The sequence below is a fragment of the Ornithodoros turicata genome, unplaced genomic scaffold (assembly GCF_037126465.1).
Source record: "Ornithodoros turicata isolate Travis unplaced genomic scaffold, ASM3712646v1 Chromosome65, whole genome shotgun sequence".
Lineage (NCBI taxonomy): Eukaryota > Metazoa > Arthropoda > Arachnida > Ixodida > Argasidae > Ornithodoros > Ornithodoros turicata.
In genome coordinates this window covers 518818-541764 of record NW_026999387.1, presented here as the reverse complement: position 1 = coordinate 541764, position 22947 = coordinate 518818, and the positions used below count along the sequence as shown (strand labels likewise).

Sequence of the window (22947 nt, the reverse complement as noted above, 5' to 3'; positions counted from 1 at the left end):
ATGCTTCCAGTCGTTCGAACACGTCTCTGGTACGTTTTTGTCTTTCTGTGCGGGAAGGAAGACTCTCCGGCTCTACTTTATCGTTCCGCGATAGATAAGTAAACATAACCGCGGACGCGCGACCAAAAGCAGGCCGAGTCAACGCGCTCATTTTCTTGTTATTTTGGTTTCGTCACTGGTCATCCTATTCCATTTCAGAGCTAGTCAAATCTTGCTGACCATCTGAAGAGAAAATCTGACCCGGGGCTCTGAGTTGTTGATAGCGCCGCCTCCTGTCGACTTCCTCAGTCATTGTACTTTTTTTGCAGTATTTTTTTTCTTTAGTTATCCACTTGACACAGTAGTACTTGAGCAGACTAACACCGACACTGAGAAGTCATACAGCAAACGTCTCCCTTTCAACTGCAGAGTGCACGCTGCATGACGAACGTCTTTCTTTGGACAGCACGAGTACTGTTTAGTTGCCATCCGATGCAGCAAGGATAGGAAATGGAGGAATAAATATAAAAGAAGAACCAGCTCTGCAAGCCAGAACACCTAGATAATTACGCCATCCTCTATAAAAGCACCAATATATGTACGTCTAAGAGCTGTATGACATGAATGTTTACCTGGCTATGTGTGGTCTGTTCACTGGGCGCAACAGCTCTGCATGGCTGTGTTCTTGATAGTTCGTCGCCCATCTTGACCTCCTGAAATAAATGATATCTTTACTGTGCGGCTGTTATACTGCGATATTTGTGAGGGTTAGTATTCCAGATAATTGTTTACATTAAACAAAGTTGTAAGTTAATCTAATTACATGGAAAGCACCGTTCACACATGTGCGTACGTTGGATTGAAAATGGTTTTGTGATGATTGTGCTTTCTTGAAGTTATTTATTATACGTTGATTTATTTGAGTATACTACAAACTTCCGGGGCCCAGGTGGGGGGGGGGGGGGGGGGCGCAATAACAGTGAGTAGGAATGGTCAGAAAAAGCGAAGTGCTACATTTTTGTAGTATACAGATATGGGGCGTGGAATACATCATAGTTACCGTCTGTCAGTCCAGGAAAGGAACTGCATAATATTATTATTTTTTCGCTGAATGTCCACGGTGCAAGATTGCTCCAATTGTGTTTGGTGCATGAAATAGGAAGTATATGTTACACTTGATGTGTGAGTAGGCATTTTTGACTAAGCGGGCTGGAAGGTTATTGGAAAACGTTTTAAAGTTTATCTTGATCTTCGCAGCGCCGGAGACAAAACGTTATAATAAGAGGGACGCCATAGCTGGCCTGTAGGAGCTCTATATCGTCTGTACTATTCTGACCTCATATCACCATGTCCAGTGCAGTAGAAAATCGATATACACATGTGCCCACTCACTTGCTACACCCTCTCGTCCAAAGTTTATCGTTTATTTTCCGTTCATAATGTTGCATAGAAATTTTAATACATCAAGCTTAATCATGCGCTGCAAAATACAGTAACGTCAACACGGATTTTCTAAGGTAAGATGCACTGTGAAACTCTCGCTGAACTTCACCCTCACTCCTTCACACCTTTCTGTAGTCTCTGCCTTCCTCTTCTTCTACTAGCTGACAGATCCACATCGTTCCCTACCGCTATCTAAGCTTTCTTTTCGCTGGAGCGCTGTCATCGAGAGCGTAACAGATCTCAAGTCTGCAGCGAACCTGCGAACGCACCGCCCTCCATTGAAGGTATGAATTCCGTCTACTTTCCATAGAATAACAATTAGCAGTGAAGGTCTGGAAAAGGTGTCCACATCCAGGCGTGATGGTGGAAGGGGCTTTGAGTGTCCACAAGTTGATTGGTAGCTCAAGACCACGGTATTTTGAACGAGAGACTTATATTTTCGATGTTGGCTTCATAGTAGAATACATTGGCATGTCTTAGTCCTGCAATTACATCAAAACCAGCGCTACCAGGGTGTCCACATTTGACATGAAAGCCTCAACTGCCTCCTGCGCTTTGCAACTTTCATATGCTTTAACTGTTTAGAGCTAATTGGAGTGAATCTCATTATATTTTTCATCATTAAACTTTTCATCGGGCCGACAAGTCAAGAACATCCGTGCCTTTCGCGTAATCAAAGTCAAAGACAGGAGTAAATACATTAACATGCTGTCACATAAATTTGTCACATAAATAAATAAATCACCTTGAAAAAAAAAGTATATATATATAAGGTTAAAACAACGCTAAAAAGATTGACGAGAGCTTGTACCAGTATTTACTCCCAAAGGACCCTAGGCCTGGTAGATTTTACATGCTCCCCAAGATACATAGCCGGGTAACCTCGGAAGGCCGATTGTGTCTTGCAATGCTACAGCCACTGAGAATCTTTCATCATTCGTGGATCATCTCCTCAAGCTCATCCCGTGTAAATTAGACTCATTAAGGACAGTAAACATTTTCCTTCAACATATACGTAAAATAAACTTTCTCCCGAACTGTCTGTTAGCAACCCTAGATGTCACTTCCCTGTATACTAACATTCCCTACTCAGATGGAATAGCAGAAGCAGAGTGTGCATTGAAGAATCAACCCGATCATGGTTATGGTACGTCCGTCCTCACGGAACTCCTGAATCTGATTCTAACATGCAATAACTTCGAATTCGACGACAAACACTACATACATGTCAATGGTACAGTAATAAGAACCAAAATGGCCCCGGACTATGCAAATATCTTCATGGTATCCTTGGAAGAACAGCGTTCCCCAGAAATTGTGCACTGAAGCAACTCCTATATAAGCGATTCCTGGATGATATATTCATTATTTGGCCCCACTGCGAATGCGACCTTCAGTCGTTCAGGCGACCCCCAGTATTAAATTTACATTGAATTACTCCTCCTCAGTTGTTAATTTTCTGGATGTGGAAGTTAAACTACATAATGGAATCATAACCACCAGTCTGTATCGAAAGCCTACCAACTCCCAACAGTATCTATCGTTCTAGGGTTGCCACCCCAGACACACTAAGCTAGCTGCCGCTTATAGTCAAGCGCTGTAATAATATGTTCTAACGATGATGAACTAGACAATCATCTTCAGAGCCTTGAAGAAACATTCGCAGATAGAAAATATCCTTATCAGGTCGTATAAGATGCCATAGCCAGAGCTAGATCAACCGATCGAGAGAACCTATTCCAAAGACAGCCACGAGCCAATAAGAATTCTTCAGTAAACCTCACTATTAGCTTCACCGGTTATGCCCCGGACGTAAACCGCATACTTAAACGGCACTATGCAATCCTCACCCAATCTGATCGTATGGGTCAGGTGTTTCCGGTGCCACCCCGCGTTACTTATCGCCGAGCAAGGAACATCCAAGACAGACTTGTGAACACCAAGTTAAAGCCGTCGGAACATAACGGTTGTCAACCATACAACGGACGCTGGTGCCAGAGCTGTAAACTAATGCAAACTGCTACGAGAGTAGAAAGCACAAATTCGAACTATCGCGCAAGAATTAGTGGTCTATGTAACTGTAACCCTTCTAACGTCCTTTATCTCCTTCAATGTAACGAGTGCAAGGCCCAATATATCGGTCAAACAGCTACATCCTTCAGAATCCGATTCAACAACCACAGGTCCGACGTATCAAAGAAACCTAATCTGCCAGTGTCTCGACATTTTAGTAAACCCGCCCATTCAATTAACGACATAGCCATTTTCGTACTGCAATCGGGTTTTCCATCCCAACAAAGAGAATCGTTCCTGATTTACAATTTAAAAGCCAGAATAACGAAGACCCCGGCGTCCTCTTAACTGTTTGCAACCTAAATTCCTAATTCTCTCAGAATACACGCTCTTTTGTATCTCTTTCAGACTCCTCGGTTGGTCACCCCAGGAAATTATTGCCTTCCGGCGAAGAACATGACTACCTGTGATTCATTGTACCCTTTTACATTTGTTTGACAAACCACGTGTGCTGGCCTCTCCCCTTGTACATATCCCCCTCTCATTTTTTGGAATTGTCTTCTGTCACGATAATATCCCATTCCTGTTGAAGATAGCGCTGCTGTCGAAACGTCGAATACCCCGTCTTAGTTTTTAATCAATTCCTGCTTATATATACAATGAGGGGAAAAAGCCATTAAAGAAACAAGTAAATGACACTAGACTTGTTTGAAATTTAAAATTACAGATTAAGAATGGTTCTATGGCTGCACCTAGAGAAACAGATACTCATGGAACGATGCGACTGCAACAGAGGACACGTGTTTCGCCGTGTTTGCGGCTCGTCAGCGCTGGGTAACTGCGCATCTTTCGGAATTGGCAAACTTATGTAGTTGTGGAAGGAAACAGACGCGGACAACAGATTTTAGGGAAGTTAGAAACACTAGTTCATTTAATGGGCAGGAATTAAAAGTTGAATGAAAAAAGGGGTCGATGTTTCGACAGTGGCACTGTCAGCTCGCGAGTCAGCTCGCGTCACAACTATGTTGGAGCCTACGCCCTCTGCAGTGCACTGGTCTCTATTCTCTGGCTCTATCTCTCGCTGTTCATTTGGAACAGTGGTCACTGGAGAAACGCTGTTAGGCACCGAAGGAGTATTCTTGTCTTTAGAACAGTCCTGCTGTAGACTCGAGAACTATTTCGAAGGGGAGTCCTCTGCCTGAAGTTCTTGACCCAAACATAGGAAGCCCCATCATATACGTGGCCGATACATCATGTCCCAGTCTTCATGATTCACTGAAGAAGAAACGCCGCTCGGGATCGTACCATGATGGCGATGTGGTATTGAAAATATCGATCGCAAGACTCACATTCGCTCTCCAACAAGTCTTGATTCACAAGAGCCTTGGATAGCTTCATTGAAGTCAGTTAATCTTGCAACTTTCAATTCCAAAATAGCGCGTGTTTCGGTATCAGTTGGGAAGTATCCATTGGGGTTGCGGTCATTATCGTTATATCATTGACGTTGCTTGCTACCGCCGAAAGACAAGTAACACGTACCCCCTCTACCACTGCTAAATCGTCCACTCTGATGCCGTCCAGTTCAGTCGATACCTTCCAGTTCAGTCGATATCTTCCAGTCCAGTTCAGTACAATCTTCGTCCGCTGTTCTTGCGCAGCTCCTTTTTCCCGGGTTTCGGTACGAAATGTGCAATAGTATAAAGAAGGGGTCCGTACAACGGAAGATGGATAATGGAATGAACTAACAATGAACGAACCCGCTCACGAACGGTGATACCGATGATGTTCCAAGTGATGTTCGGGAGACATAACATTCAACGCATCCTATAAAGTGGCGGTAGCATTACAGATCTTATTTTGCAGCCATTTCAACGTTTGCCGTTCCCCCTCTTGTTGCTACTTAAAACCAACATTCCAGTTTCAAATCGAGGCTCCCGCGTTGCTTCGTGCTACCCAGTCAATGGATACGGTTAGCTCTGAAAGTGCAAATTCACTGGGTGGTTGAATCTAAGAAAGACCAGTTTGAAGTTCGTGTCTAAAGGAGACAATCTGGTTTGTGTATGCGGGGTTATCGCCTTCCCTACGGAATGCGGTTCCTATGAATTCCTGTTACCTGAAAATGAATATTTCGGGTCATAAAGTACGACAAGTCGGGGACGGTAAACACGCAACACAAAGCCTGCAGCATTACCGAAATATGTGCTCGAGTAGAAATGCAGGCTTACGAGGGGATGCGTCCCCTTGTGTTACCGCTACATTCCCACTCAGCCCTAAGGGATCTCTGGGGTAGAGTGCACCTCGAAGGGCCCCCTACTCCGTTCTCGAAGCGCTCTCGAAGGCAGCGCCATCAACCGACAGTTCCCTACACTCAAGGGCAGGCCTGACGTCCATCGGCATCCCCTTAAGCATAATGGCGGAGTATATTGCTGAGGACGATTTGATTGATTTTGTACAACATGTCCGATTTGTCCGAGGAAGGATTGTTTGTGGCGCGTAATAAACTGCAAGACTCAAGAAATCCCTTCGACATATATGGGTGGCCGAAATTCGTCAAAAGATATAACTTCTCGAAGAAGGGTGTCTACGAACTTGTTGATCTGCTAGGACTCTCTCGCAGTGTGAATGATCGAGGCAGTTCGTGTCCGCCAGTGTTTCGCGTTCTTCTTCCACTTGTTTTTTTTTTCGCAAGGATCGTTGCAGACTGTGAACGGTGATATAGTCAATGCTAGCCAACCAATGGTATCAAGAGCAGCCGCCGAGGTGTCGGGAGCTTCGGCAAGTCTACAAGTTACTCTTAGAGTCCACTGTTATGTCAAGCTGCGCACGCGTGAAGAAATACAAGAGGTGCCGATAACATTTCATCACATTGCTTTGTTCCCTAGTGTTGCACAGTGCATTGATGGGACGCACATTTACATACACAGCCCCGATGGTGAACACGCTGAACTCTTCCGAAAAGGAAGGTTGTGTTTCTGGTGAACGTTAACGTGAGTGTACTGCTATTCTGTCTGAGTCAGTTGCAGCGACAGTTTTATGAACTGTATTATTCAATTCTTGCATTTACTACGGGCGAGCCAACTGTGTGCTGCGTTGCCTCCTGAACCATTCTTAACTCTAAAGAAAATCCACGTTAGCAGGTTATTTCTGGGCTCAACGTGGATTTGACATCACCCAGGAGTTGATCTCCCACCGCCCATAGAGCGGCTGTCGTTGGTGAATCCGGCCCAGCTTGCGACATAGTCGCAAACTGGGCCGGATTCACCAACGAAAGCCATATTTTTCAGAACAGCATGATTAGGGTCAAACTCGAAACCTGGGCAATACCCGAAAATACCTGGGCAGTGCCCAGGTATTATGTTGGGAGATGCTGGATGTGCTACAATACCTACTACTGCTAACGGCTATTTTGAAAACGGTTAATGTTGTTACCGTTACATTTTGTGTACGTTACTGTCTCTCAAATTGCAGGATTGTAAAATTTCGAGCCTCGATCAATTCTACATTCTGTTTAGCCAGACTGGCTTTGTGCGATAGTTTACAGCTCCGCAGCATTTTAAGGCTATCGTAATTTTGATATCAGTGTATGCTACAATAACTCCGTGTTATTTCGTATAAACAGACGTTTCGCACTACTGCAAGTGCACCTTGCATGCAACTTTATCCCTTAAATCTAAAGTCGCAATAATTTCCTCATCAGTACATACCACGAGTACAATTCATTGGTACTTTAAAAATAAGGCATGGTGTATTGAATGATTGAGCAAATACAGTTGAATGTTGTCTGTAATGCGACTTTAATCACATAAAACTCAGGCACTCACATAACATATGTATTGTAGGTCACTGGCAAATATGTACTGAGTGATAAATAGAGCTGGAACAGTTAAGATTGTGGCAAAACGCTACATAAACGGTCGTTCCCTGTCAGCTAAGCAATCATGGAATATAATTAACGAATTCTTAATCTTCTGAGTATCAGCCGGAACCGTTTGTGTAGAGTTTGCTTCATGAAAATCATCAAAAATCGTCGCATCATCAATAAAAACCAAAGTAAGCATGTCTTCACTTCTTCAAAGGCGTCATAGGTTGTAGAAGTATGGGGATGGGGAGATACAGCAAATGGGCACCATCGCCAAGAATCAGAAGTTTGCCGTTCGAGACGTCAACAAGGTTGAAACTAGATACGGATAAGCTGTGTACGTCACAATCCTGATCAGTGCGAAGGAGGTAAGGGTGTACGAGCCTGGGGAGATTCGCAAAGCTAACAGACTCGGAAATTGGTGACGTGAAACAGCTGTCTGAGGTCAAAATGAAAAAAAAAAGGAAAGAACTACAAAGGATGGTCGTCGCGCCGCCTCATCCGACATCATTTTTACCCTCGCCACTGGAGAGGACTGATCAAAGTAAGCAATGGTCACGTGTCATCTCTGTACCCTAACGGAGCATCAGCTCTATGCAACAGGAGTAGCTTTCAATTCATTTAGCTAATGTACACAAAGCTCAAGCTCCCTGCGCCGTTTTGTTAAACTTCATGCACGTGCAACTTTGTGCTTTTGAGTTACATTTGCGTGAACAAAACGCATACGCCTATGACGCGATGACGTTTTTTAACAAGCTGTTTTGACTCGCCATTTTCGCCTTCCTCCCACCCCCAAATCGGGAAGTCATTTTCCTCACATCCCAATAGCCCTTTAATGAGTGAATAAAGGGGAGACAACGATGTCAGTGTTCCTAGAACCGATGCCGACTCCAACCTGATTATCAGGGACGTCGCCTGTTTAAAGGGACTATGAAATTTCCCGAACCCCCATACTTTTATCGCCGGAAACTGTTCATCCCGCCGAGAAACTAATATGCCAATTTTTTTTTTTCTGACGAAATCGCTCCACTCTGTGAGAAGCGCACGCTTGAAGTCTCTCTTCCGCGCTCCTCCTCTCTCGCGCACATTCTCCCGTCGACGGTGTAAGTGTATGGACCGCACTTCTATGCCCCTTTACATCACCGGTGTTGTGCAATGGCATGTGGCTGTGGCTGTCGCCTCCAGTCGCACATAGGAGGTAACAAGGTCTATGGTCGCGTCTGAGGTTTGAAGTTGAAGCATTACGTTTTCTTTGTTGGAGGCGTTCGGATAACACGCTATAATGAACAGCTTTTTGTGTGTGAATCGTTTGCTACACTTGAGCTGGCAAGTATGACAAGCTTTTCATCGAATGTATTCGTCCTCTGCTCACCGGCCGTTCACAACAAGGAACTCAAGCACATCGTTTTCCTGACGATTTACTTGGGTCTCTAGCGATCTACCGCAATAGGTACCGTATAGGTTGTATCGCCGTCACCAATGGAAAGTGTCTGGTGGTTGGTTGGTGTTATAGTTACGTGAGTTGCAGTTATGTTTACGTGTTGGCAATCTGACAACAAAGCAATTGCGTTGTTGCGACTGTGATGTTTGAAAGATGCCCGGAAGATGTTCGATTTATTTGCACGAATTATCGTAAAAGACTGGGTGGTCTAATGTTTTGTTTTACTTTGTTCCAGCTCGTGTTCTTCGTCATCATTACTGTTATTATTCAAAGCAGCTTCGCGCCTTAAGGCGATTCTGATTTACTCTCTGATTTATTGTTCTGCAGACAGGACGGGATTGCTGTATTTCTTGTTGTTTGCCCTTTCACGTCTGTTTTCAAGAATTTATCTATGAGCACGCCACATATTCTGTATTCAATGTTGAGCACGTCGTAAATCTGAACATTTAGCATTGCCCACCGCTATGCCTACAGAAACTCAACTGCAGTGTATTGTGTAAGAGTATTCTGCACATCGTATTTATTTCTGATAACTGTTTTTTCTTTAACAAATTTATTGTTCAACCAGGTTTCCAACACTATGTAATACATCCATAACCCTAAGACTGAGGGACGCAATCTAACGACACCAGTTTGCTTGTTTCATTGCCATTTTATGTTATTGTGTTACATAAGCTTGAATTCACCAGTTGAGGTAACTGGAAAAAAGCAAAAAAAAAAAAACAGTGTCACGTAGCATGCCCTATATTTTGATATTAAAAAAAACGACAAGTAATTCGTACTATTTCAAGTAAACTGCTTGTCGGGCTTCTGGCTGATATCTGCTTTCTTTGTGAAATAACTGTTCCATTTGCCACCGGGACAGAGTCCTCGCTATGCAGGCTCCTCCGAGGGTGTGGGCACACTTACATGATCGTCAAGGACGAGGGCATCAGGGTCAAACAGCTGAAATGTCGACATTTAGTTCAAATAGTACAATAACTAAGACCTCACATCTACATATACACATGATATGCTACACATGCATAATTTTTATTTTTAATAGAGCACAGGATATATTCTATTTTACACTGTCACACAGGTCATCTAACAACAGTATTGGCACCAGTGTTACCAGCAAATAAGTGCTGGAGTAGCTGCACAGCCTTGCAGGATGCCCAGAGCAAGTTGAGCTGGTTAAACACAGCAGTACTCCACTGGTATGATAATGGTTGGTAGGGTTATTTTTTGGTAATGTGAAACAAAGCGCAGAGTTGTAGCAGGAACAAAATCTCACGAGGACTCATAGTGCACCAAAGAGGGTTTCTTTAATTTAGAGGTGACCCGCAGAGCACTCGCTGGAGAGGTTTCTGGCATATTACCCTGGTGAACGACTTCAGCTGCCATACACCTGGGCTGCCCTGGTTTGAAAGAAGAAAATAACACAGTATAAAACTCCAGTTCCGGTGAATGCAAGTGATGTAATCCAACTGAGCACTGATTGTAAGATAAGAAGTGTAAACAGGAAAATGTCCCCCTCAATATCATATTTGTGCACATGATAAACCAAGCTGTAAATAAAAAAAAGGTAAAAAAAAACTTGTGAACAATATAGAGAGCGCGAATGGTACGCAAGAGACTCCATCAAAGAGGAATCTGGAAAGAGGGTGCACAGCATTTATCTGCTCTGAATAGTGGGATGCAATGACCGTGCTGTCTCACCTAAGCGGTTTCAGGCTCCGCTGAGGAAGCCACCTGTAAACATGAAAGCAGCTTAGTGAAGAGAAAAGAACGGATACGTATGTTCAACATATTACATAAATATTCTGTTGAAGTATGGTTTCTAAGATCATGCTAAACGAAGTGTACTTTTATCAACAGTGCACCACCTGAGTTTATGGAATCGATTCGGTAATTTCTAGTTTGTCTTCTTTTTTTACTCTCTCGTGCGCCGTAAGCGGCCGGAAGGATCAGAGTCACGCAGATGAGAATTAACCCATTTAGGCAATCCTGAAATCTGTGATAGCATTTGAACCACACGGACTAAGAGACCTTTGTTAGCCCCAACAATGAAAAATACTCACACTTTTGCGCCGTGTAGGTGGATCATTTTTCCCCGGTGTGGACAGGTATTGTGATGGTCCTACACCTTGATTGAGACGACACTGAGCTCGTTGTCCAGTACGCTGAAGTGTATCAGCGTACCCTTCGTAAATTCAGTCATGCAAATGTCCGCTACAAACACGAGCAGTCGAGGGCACCGCATCGTCCCTCCATGCCGGGGGTTCGATTGCTTCGTGGCATCAAATGCTGTCCGTCTCGCCACAGAGAAGCATATGACATTGGATGCCAGGCGTGTATTGACATAAATTTGAACAACCAACTTTCCAACATCGTCTCGGCATGTTGACGAAAACCACAGGATGCGACTATGCGACTGCGATAGATTACGAACATCGCGCTGCCGTCATGGAGATTCCCACTCCCGATGAACGCATACGCGGGATACTAGAGCGCGTGCTCTTGGCGGGACCACGACACATCACGATGATGTGTAGCGGACACGGCCGTGGTCCCGTCAAGTTGCTCGCTGTGTCTCCGCTCGGCAGCTCTCCACGGCGCGGCGCCAGCTGTCCTCCCTTCGCCGCTCCGTATAAATTCCCTACCGAGAATACTCCTCGCATGACGAAGGTACAATTTTGGTTCTAGACTCGGGAAAAGGTTTTCTTTCTGGTGAAAGCGAGAAGAAAGGCATTTCATAGTGCCTTTAAGCGAACGCTGTGACCCGCCAAAAAGAGAAATCTTGTATACTTAGGTAAATGCACTTTCTGTTTCGTAGCCAAAACCTCCGTCTATTCGAATGATGGCGGAACATTAATCGCGCGGAACATTGCGTTTCTTGATAAAGCTGCAAGTGGCTTTGCGAACCAGTATTTTTGCATATTGGCGGAGGTGTGCCTGAGTAATCTGCTTCGCCTTGCACACTGACATGGCGTGAGCGGTAAGGTATTCTTGGCAAAACATTGAGTTGCTGGCAGGTCTGCCTCGTGTAGACTTCCTCAGTTCTTCTCCATGTCCATTTCGCGTTTTTTTTTTCATTCAATATGGACTGGACACATTCTAACACAGAAAGTGAGAAAACCTGTACTAAAGGACTCATTTTCAAGTGCAGAACCTACACTGCAGGCGAATGACCAATGTACTTCTTCAGACACTACCAGTACGGCTTCATAAACATCAGATGCAACAACAACGGGTAATAGATAAATTACAATATAATGAATGCCAGCTCTTCATGCCAGAACACGAAGATGATTGCGTCATCTTTAGTGTCAGGATCAAACTATTCATCTGCGTAAAATGAATAATGTTTACCTGGGTGCTTTTGCACGCAAAGGCGTGTTCACTCTCCTCAGCAGCACTGCTTGGCTGTGTCATTGTCACCTTGTCCTCCTGAAATCAATGAGATTTTTACTCTATGGCTGTTATACCACGACATTAATGAGGGTTATTCCATGATAAATGTCTATATTCAACATAGTAGTAGGTAAGCCAATGAAATGGAAAGCACTGGTCATACATGTACGTATATTAGATTGATGATGTTTTTTTTTTCGGATGGTAGTGCTTCCTCCAACTTATTCATTATCTTTTTATTAATTCGAACATACTACACGTCCCTACTGAGGCCCAGGTAGGAGGAGATCATAACAGCACTGAGTAGGGATTGTGACAGGAGAGAAGTGTTACATTGTTTGAATAAGTATACAAATAATAGTCGTGAAAAAGATTATGATAAATGTCCATGAGTGCTAGACTGCAACTGCATTAGGCTTGTTGTGCTAAAAGGCGACGGAGGACGATTGTTGAAGAGATCGTTTATAACGCCCACATGTCCACGTCTCTGCAACTTCTAATCATCCGTCCACACGGCAGTCCAACTGTTTTGAATATTTCCTCGCCCTGCGTAAGCGAAAACGACGATGTTCGGGTGCCTCTCACGCGATCCCATATTCTCAGTTCATTCCCTTCGTTTCTACGCAGAAAACGTCCCATTGACGTCCTGTGCAGAAAGCTGCGAAGGACATCACGCGCCAACCATGTGTGGTTCGGACTACACACCACGACAACCGTGCGGAACAAATGACGCGTGCTCAACGGTCAACCTTATAACCGCTGCATGTAATTTGCACGTTCTTTTACAAACCGCAACGGCTTGCGCACGTGGCAGCAAACGCTCAATCTTCGACCAGAGGAAGTCACCGCACATTTTTCACTCCTCGCCTATCGAAAGCTCTCGGACGCTGACATGTCCATCGCCATGTCCATCACCATGTCCAGCACTCATTCCCATAGCATCCTTTGGGGTAATCTACCTCAGCGCCCAGAAGAACTCTACATAGTTGAAGTCCACACGCGGTCACACTGGGGGCAGGATACCATAACAACTCGCTTTGTTCTTTGAAAAAATCTGCACCCAAGTTCTCGAAGCCCCTTCCAGGGTAACTAAACAACGACTACAAAAGCGAAGCCTAACAATGGCCGACACAACCACAAGTCCAGATTCCCTACCGATACAGTTATGGATCGGGGCGAATCATTACTGGGACTCCGTAACAGGTGTCGAAACGGGCACTGAACCGTAACCGAGAACCGCAAAAAAAAAAAAAAAAACGTTATTTTTTGCCGAACCGAACCCGAACCGTAAACATTTTTTCTGTACCCCTGAACGAACCGGAACTGAAGCGAAAAAAATATGATCGGTAACCGGTTCACCAGACGGTAAAAACGCCTATACTTTCTCACTCGACTGCAGCGCACCAACTCCCTGCATCGCTCGGAATATTGCCGAACTCATAGAGCGGATATAACAAATTGATAAACCAAGAAGTGGTGAGTCCATGCACCTCCTACAGCCTCACTTCCAAAACGTTCACGACATGGCTGTACATTTTTGTGACTCGAGGTGTAAAAAAAAAAAGATGTACTACACGACGGCTACACTTTGCATTGTTGCCTCGGCTGCTTCCTTTCATTCAGCGTCGCAGTGTGAAGGCAACGTGTATTTTGATAGTTCACAGTGACACCAGTAAGCAACGCGTACAATTAGCGACCACAGGAAGGAGGTTGGTATGTGCTCCAGAGCATGGTGCAGAGCGTCGAGCTCTGGCACCAGCTAGACATCGACTCCCGAACCAAGAGACTCGGCCTCTCTCTTTTTTCTTTAGAAATCGGCGACAGCCTTTTGCCCTGGAGTTCAATGACATGCTGTACGCCATTTCCCAGCACTTTTCGGTAGAGTAAAGGATGATCTGCTGTGAACTGCGTGGTTCTTTGTATTTATGAAGTGTAGAGGTGAGGGTGTAAGAGGAAGGAAGAAGGCAATAAAATCTTATGTTACACTGATTAGCGCAGTACACGTAAACCGGTTCGAACCGATTGACCCATTTGATACCATTGTTCCCCTTTGGGAACAAAAACATTACCTTAGTCCAAGCGATCCCGCAACTTTATTAACGCCGACATGATGTCCAAATCAGATTGCACTGTATGCCAACATATCAATACTCAAAGGTATGACCCGAAATTGCGCTTAGGGGTTTACGTTTTCAGTTGACAGGGAGATTCGTGAGCCACATTGACCAAAGTTGGAATTTTTGCTGGCAACTGAGTTTCTATCACGTGCTGCAGGTGCGTTGCATTCCCGTTGTTTATGTCACTGTCAGAGGTGATTGCTGAGAGACAAATGAACATATCTGTGTAGATATAAACGTTCAGTAGCCAAATATTTCAATGTGAGGCAAACTTTTCCTCAGTTGTTCCCATTTGGGAACAATGTTCAAGTACATACTTTTCCGTACTGAACGGCTGGACGGACAACGCTTCTGGATCTCTGCAGATATCCTCAATAAACTTGTCGGACATTAGTAGAAGTCTTGGAAGTGGTTATAAAGATCAGCGGCGGACATCAGAATAATAGTGTTGGGCTATGCACAACCAAGTGTGAAAGGAACGTGACCTATGAAGACCAAGGAGACGAAGAAGACACTCTGCCAAGTGATGTAGCGGGTATGTGGAAGGAAGAAATGGAAATTGCTGTGGGCTGTGAGTTCGCCACACGTATAGAGTACAGCGACACGTACACATTACACGTCATGGAACAGGGGCACGGCCGGTACAAAATGGGTAAAACGGGAAGGTTGCACTATCCTGGCAGGTCACGAGTCAGCCTGCAAGTTTCCCCAACTTGGTGGTTTGTCGCTCTTTACACTGCTCAAAACATTTTTTTTTTTTTTAAATCATGAGTATACCTGCATTCTAGCGGCAGAGTCTGAGCAATGGGCTCGTCAAAAATGAGCTTCGAGCTTCCATGTGGTGTATCCCGTTGCACTTGCTTGCGCTTGCACCGCAGAGAGTGCAAGACGGTACAGATACAACGAAGAATAGTTTGCGTTGGCCCGTGGACGGCAATGCGACACGACCACCGCACGCCATTGCTGAAGCCAATCAGTTCAACCAGTACTATCGTCGTCCTAGCGTGAGGCTACGCACATCTGCGCGCTGGGCTAGTCCATTATAGTTAGTCAGGAATGTATATAGGGTAACACGATCTCTTCTGCAAGTTGAGAGCTAAGCTTCATGACTGTATTGGGTTTTTCGGTAGGTTTGTCAATAACTACAGTCTTGTCTTTACTAGCACGAAATGGAAAGGCAACTGCTCAGACACATCCAGCAAAAAGCCGCATCACAGCCTGGACACTTCAGCTAGATCTCGGATGTCAACCTAAGCCCGACTAGCTCCGCTGCATGAGACTTCTGGTGGAGGAACTATTCGCAGCTTCTGATGGTCCGTTCAGAAGAAGAGGTCCACTTGGCGAACTCTGTTCTATACCAAGAGCAGGAGAAGCACATTACTAGCCTCCGAAGGAAAATGTCGCGGCTGCAGACAGTGCTGAGAAGAACGGAGGACCGATATACAAAGTCTGTCAAGTGCATCTGTACAGTCAGCGCGCCAAACTTTTCCAGGAGTGAGACTTGCTGTTAAAATGTTTCGATGTTGCGAGAGCCCATTGTTCCCATTTGGGAACATTCCATCTCTGCGCAACGGATGCGTATTTTGCCTTGCAAATTTATATTTGCGTATACCTCCGGGTGATAAACGTCGCTTCGCAGGCCCGTGGTTGTAGAGCCATTGGAAAGGAGGGCGGGCACTAAAGGGTTAATATCGGTTCAAACCGTTATTTCGGTTGAGCTGAACCCGAACCGAATCGATAAGCTTGAACGGGAACTTGAACCGAACCACAAAAAATAACGGTTCCGAGCCCTGCTTCATAACAGGCGAAATTATACATCCTTATCACGGTATTCGAGTGGCAGAAACCAACCTTGGATGGACTCTACAAGGGTCGTACTCGTCCAAAAACAACACGGCTGGTTGTCACGATGTCACCTTGCTGAATGTGAGATCCGTACACCAGGAAGAAATAACTGATGTGTAGCGCGGGTGCGGGTATACTTGCGGGTACCCGCAGTTACCCGCACATCGTCACGATTTGCGGGTAGGAATTCGCGATCGCTGCTGGAAGCGGGAAAAATGCGGGTGTACCCGCAATGCGACCGCGAGTAATGCGGGCATACCCCCATTACCCGCACTCCATGGCAAACCAAGTGATCCCTCTAGCTGTGACACGCAAGCTCAGCAGTGCCCTAGTCGTTGGCCGTATAAATTCATGTGCCAGACTGCAGCAGGCAAGTGCTGGCGGGCGAGTTCTGTTATTAATGCAGACATATATGGCTCTCTGTTGAATTGCAGCTTTATTGGCATACGACTGAAGCCGTCCGAGACACGTAGCCAACACTGAGATTATCCAAGAAATTGTGATTCAGGCGGATATTTAATCCCCAACACCGATGTCACTAACGGCCAGAAGGAACGCATCCATTGGTCTGGGGTAAGGCTAGTGTATCCAGCCCGTCATCTTCATCAACCAGAGGGTGAACAAGAAAACGGGAGTTCGAGCTGGCGCTGAGCGCGTGTATACCGCTCACTTACCCCTGCGGATCCCAATGCGAGTATGCGGGTATACAGACAGCACTGAGGGTGCGGGTGGACCAGATTAAATTCTTGCGGGTGCCGGTCCCACACGCGCGGGTACTGCGTGTGTGCGGGTCCAAGTTTGCTTACCCGCACCCGCATTCAGCGAAAACCACGACGAACGACCCAGTATGGTTCTTGATGAATTTGAACAGCTTAGAGAGTTCAGGAATGGACGATACGTCGTTGCAGTCCCATGGAAATTTGATGTATTGAAGAGCATCAACAAGGAGGTCGCTACGCGACATTTGTATCAGGTAACTCGATGGCTCGTGCGTTCCCAATTACTACTTGACAAATACGATACTTTCAAAGACCGTAGTGCATGACGCAGTCGTCCGTGCCGTCGTTCTTCTATCGGCGTCTTTTTGTTGTCTACACACCGTGAATTCGTACCAACTACCCCGCCTTCATACGCTTGTTTCGTGTTTGCAGCAGTATTATAGCATGGCATGAGCTGTGGGGAGTTTTTAGGCATTGGTGGTGGTGATGGTTTGGCATGTAATGGGGCGATGATAATGCAGTGAAACTGCTTACAATGCCATTATGGAGTTGCAGAGAAAAGCTTGTAACGAATGAGCATGGAAAAATAGATACGTCCCTAACCAGGTGTCTAAAAGTGTTTCCCCAATAATATATTGCTTTCAACAAATAAGTACAATGCAATTATTGAACAAAATGGCAGCACAGGCTTGTTTGTAGCTGATGTTGAAGCTGTTGTTGTGTTTTCTTTGGTCCATCCCTGTTTGCTCCATCCTTGAAACACAACTAGTGAAATCGGTGTAAGACCTGCTCTTTTATGAGGTATCTGGTCAATGTTAACCTCTATATTTTGTGTACATGGTCTCAATAAACTAAAAATTCTGGATGGCTGGGATGCAGTGTAATGGCATTAAAGTGTGGCCCTTTATTTTAACAATTATTTCGTGCATCATAGCAGATGACAAGTACGTTCGGTAACCCCTTTTGTGAAATTTCATTAGAGCAAGAGACAGTCACAACGTAATAATGAATATTTGTTGGCGAAACAGAACAATCAATTTAGTGTTTAATAATTTCTACAATAGTCTTATATGGTGAAATGCAGAAATAAAAGAGGTCAGAGGTAAGCACAGCACCGCACTGACAAGGGGTCACGACACTGGCGACTTCCAAGCTAACAAGCAGGAACGCCCTGTGTAATATGACGAAAACAGCACTAAACAAAGAAAACACACACACACAGGACGAGGACGTAAACAAGGCAGCACGGAGAGCACATTTACTGTACGAGTCGCACTTTAAAGAAACACAGCTAGCCAAGAGATGCTCTAACGCGGCGGTGCAGATATGTGACACGTTGAAAGTACCACATCGCTTTCTTAAAACTATAACACCGTAAAGGTTATGCGTGTGGGAGTTCCATGCAGGATAAGGCCACCCTTGCATCAATGTTCTTTCTCTTTACATCGCCTACAGTGATCAAGCACTTGCACACACGTTGCGAAGATGACATCAGGATCGAAAGCGTATAAAAGGCGCTGCTGGAATGTCCCATCAATCGAGAGGCTGTCTTGATCGTAGCAGTTCACCACACAGGTCGCACAACGGACAATAACACAACTTTATTTTCAGAAGGAGAGTGGCGACCCATGCGAATTTTTTTCGAAATCGAACAGGGACCAGTTCAACCGGTCCCAGATCAACTGGTACCAGTTGGGACAACTGGTCCTTGTTCGATAACACAGTTCACCCAGTCCGAGTTGCAACCGGTCCCAGTTGAGACTGGGACCGGCCAGAAACCAGTTGAGCTAACTGGTAGCAGTTGATCGGACTGGTCCCTGTTCGATAACACAGTTCCAGTCTACATCTGGACATCTAGTCCCAGTTGAACTGGTCCAGTTGCAAAACAACACGACTGGTCCCTGTTCGATAACACGGTTCATCCAGTCCCAGTTGAACTGGTCTAGTTGCAATTGGGACTGGGTGAACTGTGTTATCGAACAGGGACCAGTTCGATCAACTGGTACCAGTTGGCCCAACTGGTTTCTGGCCGGTCCCGGTCTCAACTGGTACCAGTTAGCCCAACTGGTTTCTAATCGGTCGCAGTCTCGACTGGAACTGGTTGCAAACCTCATTGTTGAGCTGGGAAGCTTGGTTGAGCCGGTTGAGCTGGTTGAGCCGGTTGAAGTGGCTTCACTTAGAGCGGCCTGTTCGGACAGAGGTTAGCTTGTATGTAACCGGTGCCCCTCTGCAGGATCGCTGTTCCCAGCAATGGCAGATCCAAAGAACTGCAATGCAAAATTGCATTTTATTTGTAGTCAAACATTACACATATTCTAATGTATATGTAGCATAACTATAACGTAATTAAATTATAGCAGTAGATGAACTACAGAGTTACATGGAATAGATAATACTTCATGGTTAATTGGTCCCTTGCTTGACTGCCTTGTGGACATCTTGAATCATTCAACAAAGTATTTGAGATGTTCTTAATAGCACACGATGGATAGATATTTTCCTTTGAGCCCCAGCAGCTTAAGGTTTCTGGAAAGTTGAAAAGGCACAAGTGAATATGCATTCAATTGCAACACGTAGTGTTGCCTCGACAGTGTTGCCTCGACAGTCACTCAATTTGGGCAGTCGTGGCCCATGAAAGTATGCAAATCTCTCAATTTCCGTTGTGCAGTAGTTGGACCTTTCAACTAAGAGATTCGCCGGCTTTCGGGGGCAATGAGTATTACTCTGGCGCACTACGCTAGTTCGACAAATTCCTTGGTGTGAAGGATCTAAAACACGAGAATGAACGAAAAAAAAGCAAAAACAAAAACATGAATGAAAAAAGTTGCTGGTAACGTTAACATAAACCGGATGTTACTTGTAAAACGGCATACACTTGCAGGTGCCACGGATGTGACGCGGAACAAAGAGAAGAGGTTCTAGTGGAAGTGATATTTCTAAATGGTGCACAAGGGAAAAAGCACTTAAGCATATAGTACTCACGATATAAAGCGGTCTCCACAGTTGTAGTCGAGCTGTAATCCTATAACACCCACCCGCCCGGCCGCTGGTGTTCGTTGTACTGTCGCACTGTCGTAACTTGCAGACAAATCCTTTAGATTATAAAACCAACGCCTATGTCAAACATTCACGCTAAGAAGATAACGAGCAAAAATCGCTGTACAAGCATGCTGCTAAGCATGCGACCGTTGCACAGTAAACGCGTCATTCATCGCGGGAGCAGGAACGCACAAAATACAAATATAAGAGTTCCAAAATAACTTTCGTTAACACTAACGAACTTTACGAAAATTGAAATATGATTACTTCTACTAATAAAGTTACTTTCTTTTTATCGCTTTTATAACTTCGTCTTGCAATCTCCATATTAACCTGTCCTGGCACTGAAACCGAAACTTCCCCCGAAATATGTAAACTGGTCCAGTTCGAACTGGCACCCCCTCATTTCCAGATGCTACCAGTCCAGCATGAACTGCTACCAGTTCACTTTCCAGTTGCCACCAGCCCAGCTTGAACTGGTTGCACACAGTGCCCACTTGCCACCAGCCTAGCTTGAACTGGTGCCAGTTCACTTTCCAGTTGCCGCCAGCCCAGCTTGAACTGGTACCTGTTCACTTCCCAGTTGCTACCAGTCCAGCATGAGCTGGTACCACAAAGTGCCCAGTTGCCACCAGCCCAGCTTGAACAGATTACTTTCCAGTTGCCACGAGTTGGTTCCAGTTGACCACCAGTTCGTGCGAACTAGGAACGAGCTGGTACCAGTTGACTTCCCAGCTCAAATTTTCGCCTGGGGAGGTTCATCGCCAGAGGCGATACTCTACCCCATTGCTGGTTGGGATGTGGGGTATGAAATAATGAGCCCCTTCACAGTAACGATCGGAGCCCGATGGTGTCCAGAAATGTCAAAAGGGCTTTGAGCGCTGATCGTTGCTGGGCTGGATTGGGGCGGGGACCAAGCAATTTCGAGAGGGAAAACCGGAAAAGGGGTGAGAGTCCAGCTGACGAAGAGACCAGGAGAGTGCGGTTCGGGAAGGTTGGTAGTGAGGGCAATGAAGAAGAATGTGCTCCAGATCAAAGCGATGGTTGATGTGGATTAAGGTATTATACGCAACCACAATCAACGACAGAACGCCATCAAAAGCAGAACGATCACCGGCGTGAGAATACGTACTGATGCCTTTCAAATAGCATGGCAAACGCTCGCTATGTACAGCTTGGGACAAAAGTTTACGGAACACGGAGTTGTCACATTTCTCCATTTGAGCGACACCCTAGCAGAAAACAGAGGTGGACGCACTCATTGAGAGATGGACAAAATAGCCGGACACCCGTTTCTTATTTGATATCTTCTTGATATGTAGCAGGGGGCCGCTCCCATGAAGAAATACGCCAATGCCGTGTTCCGTAAACTTTTGTCCCAAGCTGTACACTTTTGTAGCGACCATATCAGCCATATCTTGCAGAACCGCCGATTACCGACACCCTGATCCGCAACCACCTGCAGCAGCGCCAGCCCCATTACCAACCTCATAATAAAAAAAAAAGAAGAAGAAACGGGAGCCTTCCTCTTCGCAGTCCAGTCGTCTGCTACTTTCTCCGTCCCCTCAACCATCGCGTGACAGTGTAAATAATGCTGATGCGTCGTGGTCAACCGTTTGGACGGCGCTTCATACCCGGAGAGATCACGCGATCGATTTAAAGCTGACGTCACTAAGCCAGTGGTTTATGTCGGCTAGTGAATACGGGTAAATATAATCGATGTCCCATCTGTGATCCTACAACTTTGATTCCATGCTCCGACTAGCTCTATTCGTCGTCCTATCTTATTTTATGTGGACAATGTTGTCGCGTGTGAACCACCTACTAGATGGATTCAGATTGTTCTAGCTTTATATCTGATCAACTGTTTAAACTGATCAAATGTTCTAGACAGGGGGTGATTTGTCACTTCAGCTCGAATATGCACCGCTACTGAGGCATGTCTGTTTGCAGGCACACTATCAATAACAGACATGCCTCAGTCAAGAAGTGGGTTGCTGTAAGCTCCAAGGTTTGCTTTATTTTACTAATTTATTAACTAACTTACTAACTGTCAATAAAGGATTATTATTATTATTAATATTATTTATATAACGTAACGTAAGTACATTGAATAAAAAATAAGCAGGGATGTATGTATAAATAAACTTCAACGCCCTTCTTGTTATCTTGGGATGACCGTCTTAACGAGGCCTAACGTTAGCGACCAAACATCTCATTTTCGCGTAAATAATGATGGCCAAGTGAAACTTGAAGCTGATTTTGCAGATGCGTACACGATGATGTATACTCACAGTATGGAATTAGAGAAGTCTGTGAAATTCCTTGTCACGAAATCTCCGCTTCGCCGTTCCACGCCCCATCCTCCATTTTTGTGAAATTTTTTTTGCCATGGCGCCCACCCACCCCATGGAAAACGGCAACCAATGAAATGCGCCTAAGTTTGATTAACAGGATGATCTTCTTTTTTAGGCTCCTCCCAATGACCAGACTTCCTTTTAATACTCGGCAGTGGCTTGCGCTGCGCTTCCAGCGCCCTCTTCGTCACGTGATATGTATGTAAATAGCATCTGAGCGCGCTCTGGGATACTGCACGGCAGGAAAATCAAAGGAATCTGCCCTAAACATAAAATAAATGAAACAAGTGTTCGCGTGCAAACACACGTGCTCTGAGTCAACCCAAACCGCAACAAATGCACTCGCGGAGGAGCTAGATTTACATCGTGTTTCCTTCAAAAAGTATGCGGCAAACGTAAACGGTAATATGCGAACATCATAAGCGCTACTGTTGAAGCGCACAAATAGAAACGCTTGGATGGTCGGTCGGCTTTGCACACTTGCGAAATGATACTGCGTATCAATTAAGTGAGTCAGTATAGATGTGTACTGTAATGCGCTATCTGACATTTGCCGCTGATGCAAGGGAGTGTATCTCAAACAAGAAGTCGCGCCGCATATTGACCTGTCTTAAACACAATTGAGGTGGAGGCAAAATGAGCCGCCAAACTACTGAATAACACAGTGCATGCCATGCAGTACAACATCTCAAAGCGAACGAAAGGCCGTTCATGTAGAGTTTTCACAAAATGGCCCGAT

At 45.1% G+C, this 22947-nt stretch overlaps 1 protein-coding gene across 9 annotated transcripts in view; it reads right to left on the bottom strand.

Moving 5' to 3' along the window:
• The window catches only part of LOC135374478 (caspase-7-like), a 319855-nt gene that overhangs the window by 84819 nt on the left and 212089 nt on the right, over positions 1-22947 (bottom strand). For all 9 annotated transcript variants that reach the window (XM_064607434.1, XM_064607433.1, XM_064607432.1 and 6 more), the window contains 2 exons: positions 12090-12167; positions 612-692 (listed from right to left, as the gene is read on the bottom strand). In XM_064607434.1, the coding sequence (XP_064463504.1) occupies positions 612-692; positions 12090-12167 (159 nt within the window). The remainder of the gene's footprint in view (positions 1-611; positions 693-12089; positions 12168-22947) is intronic.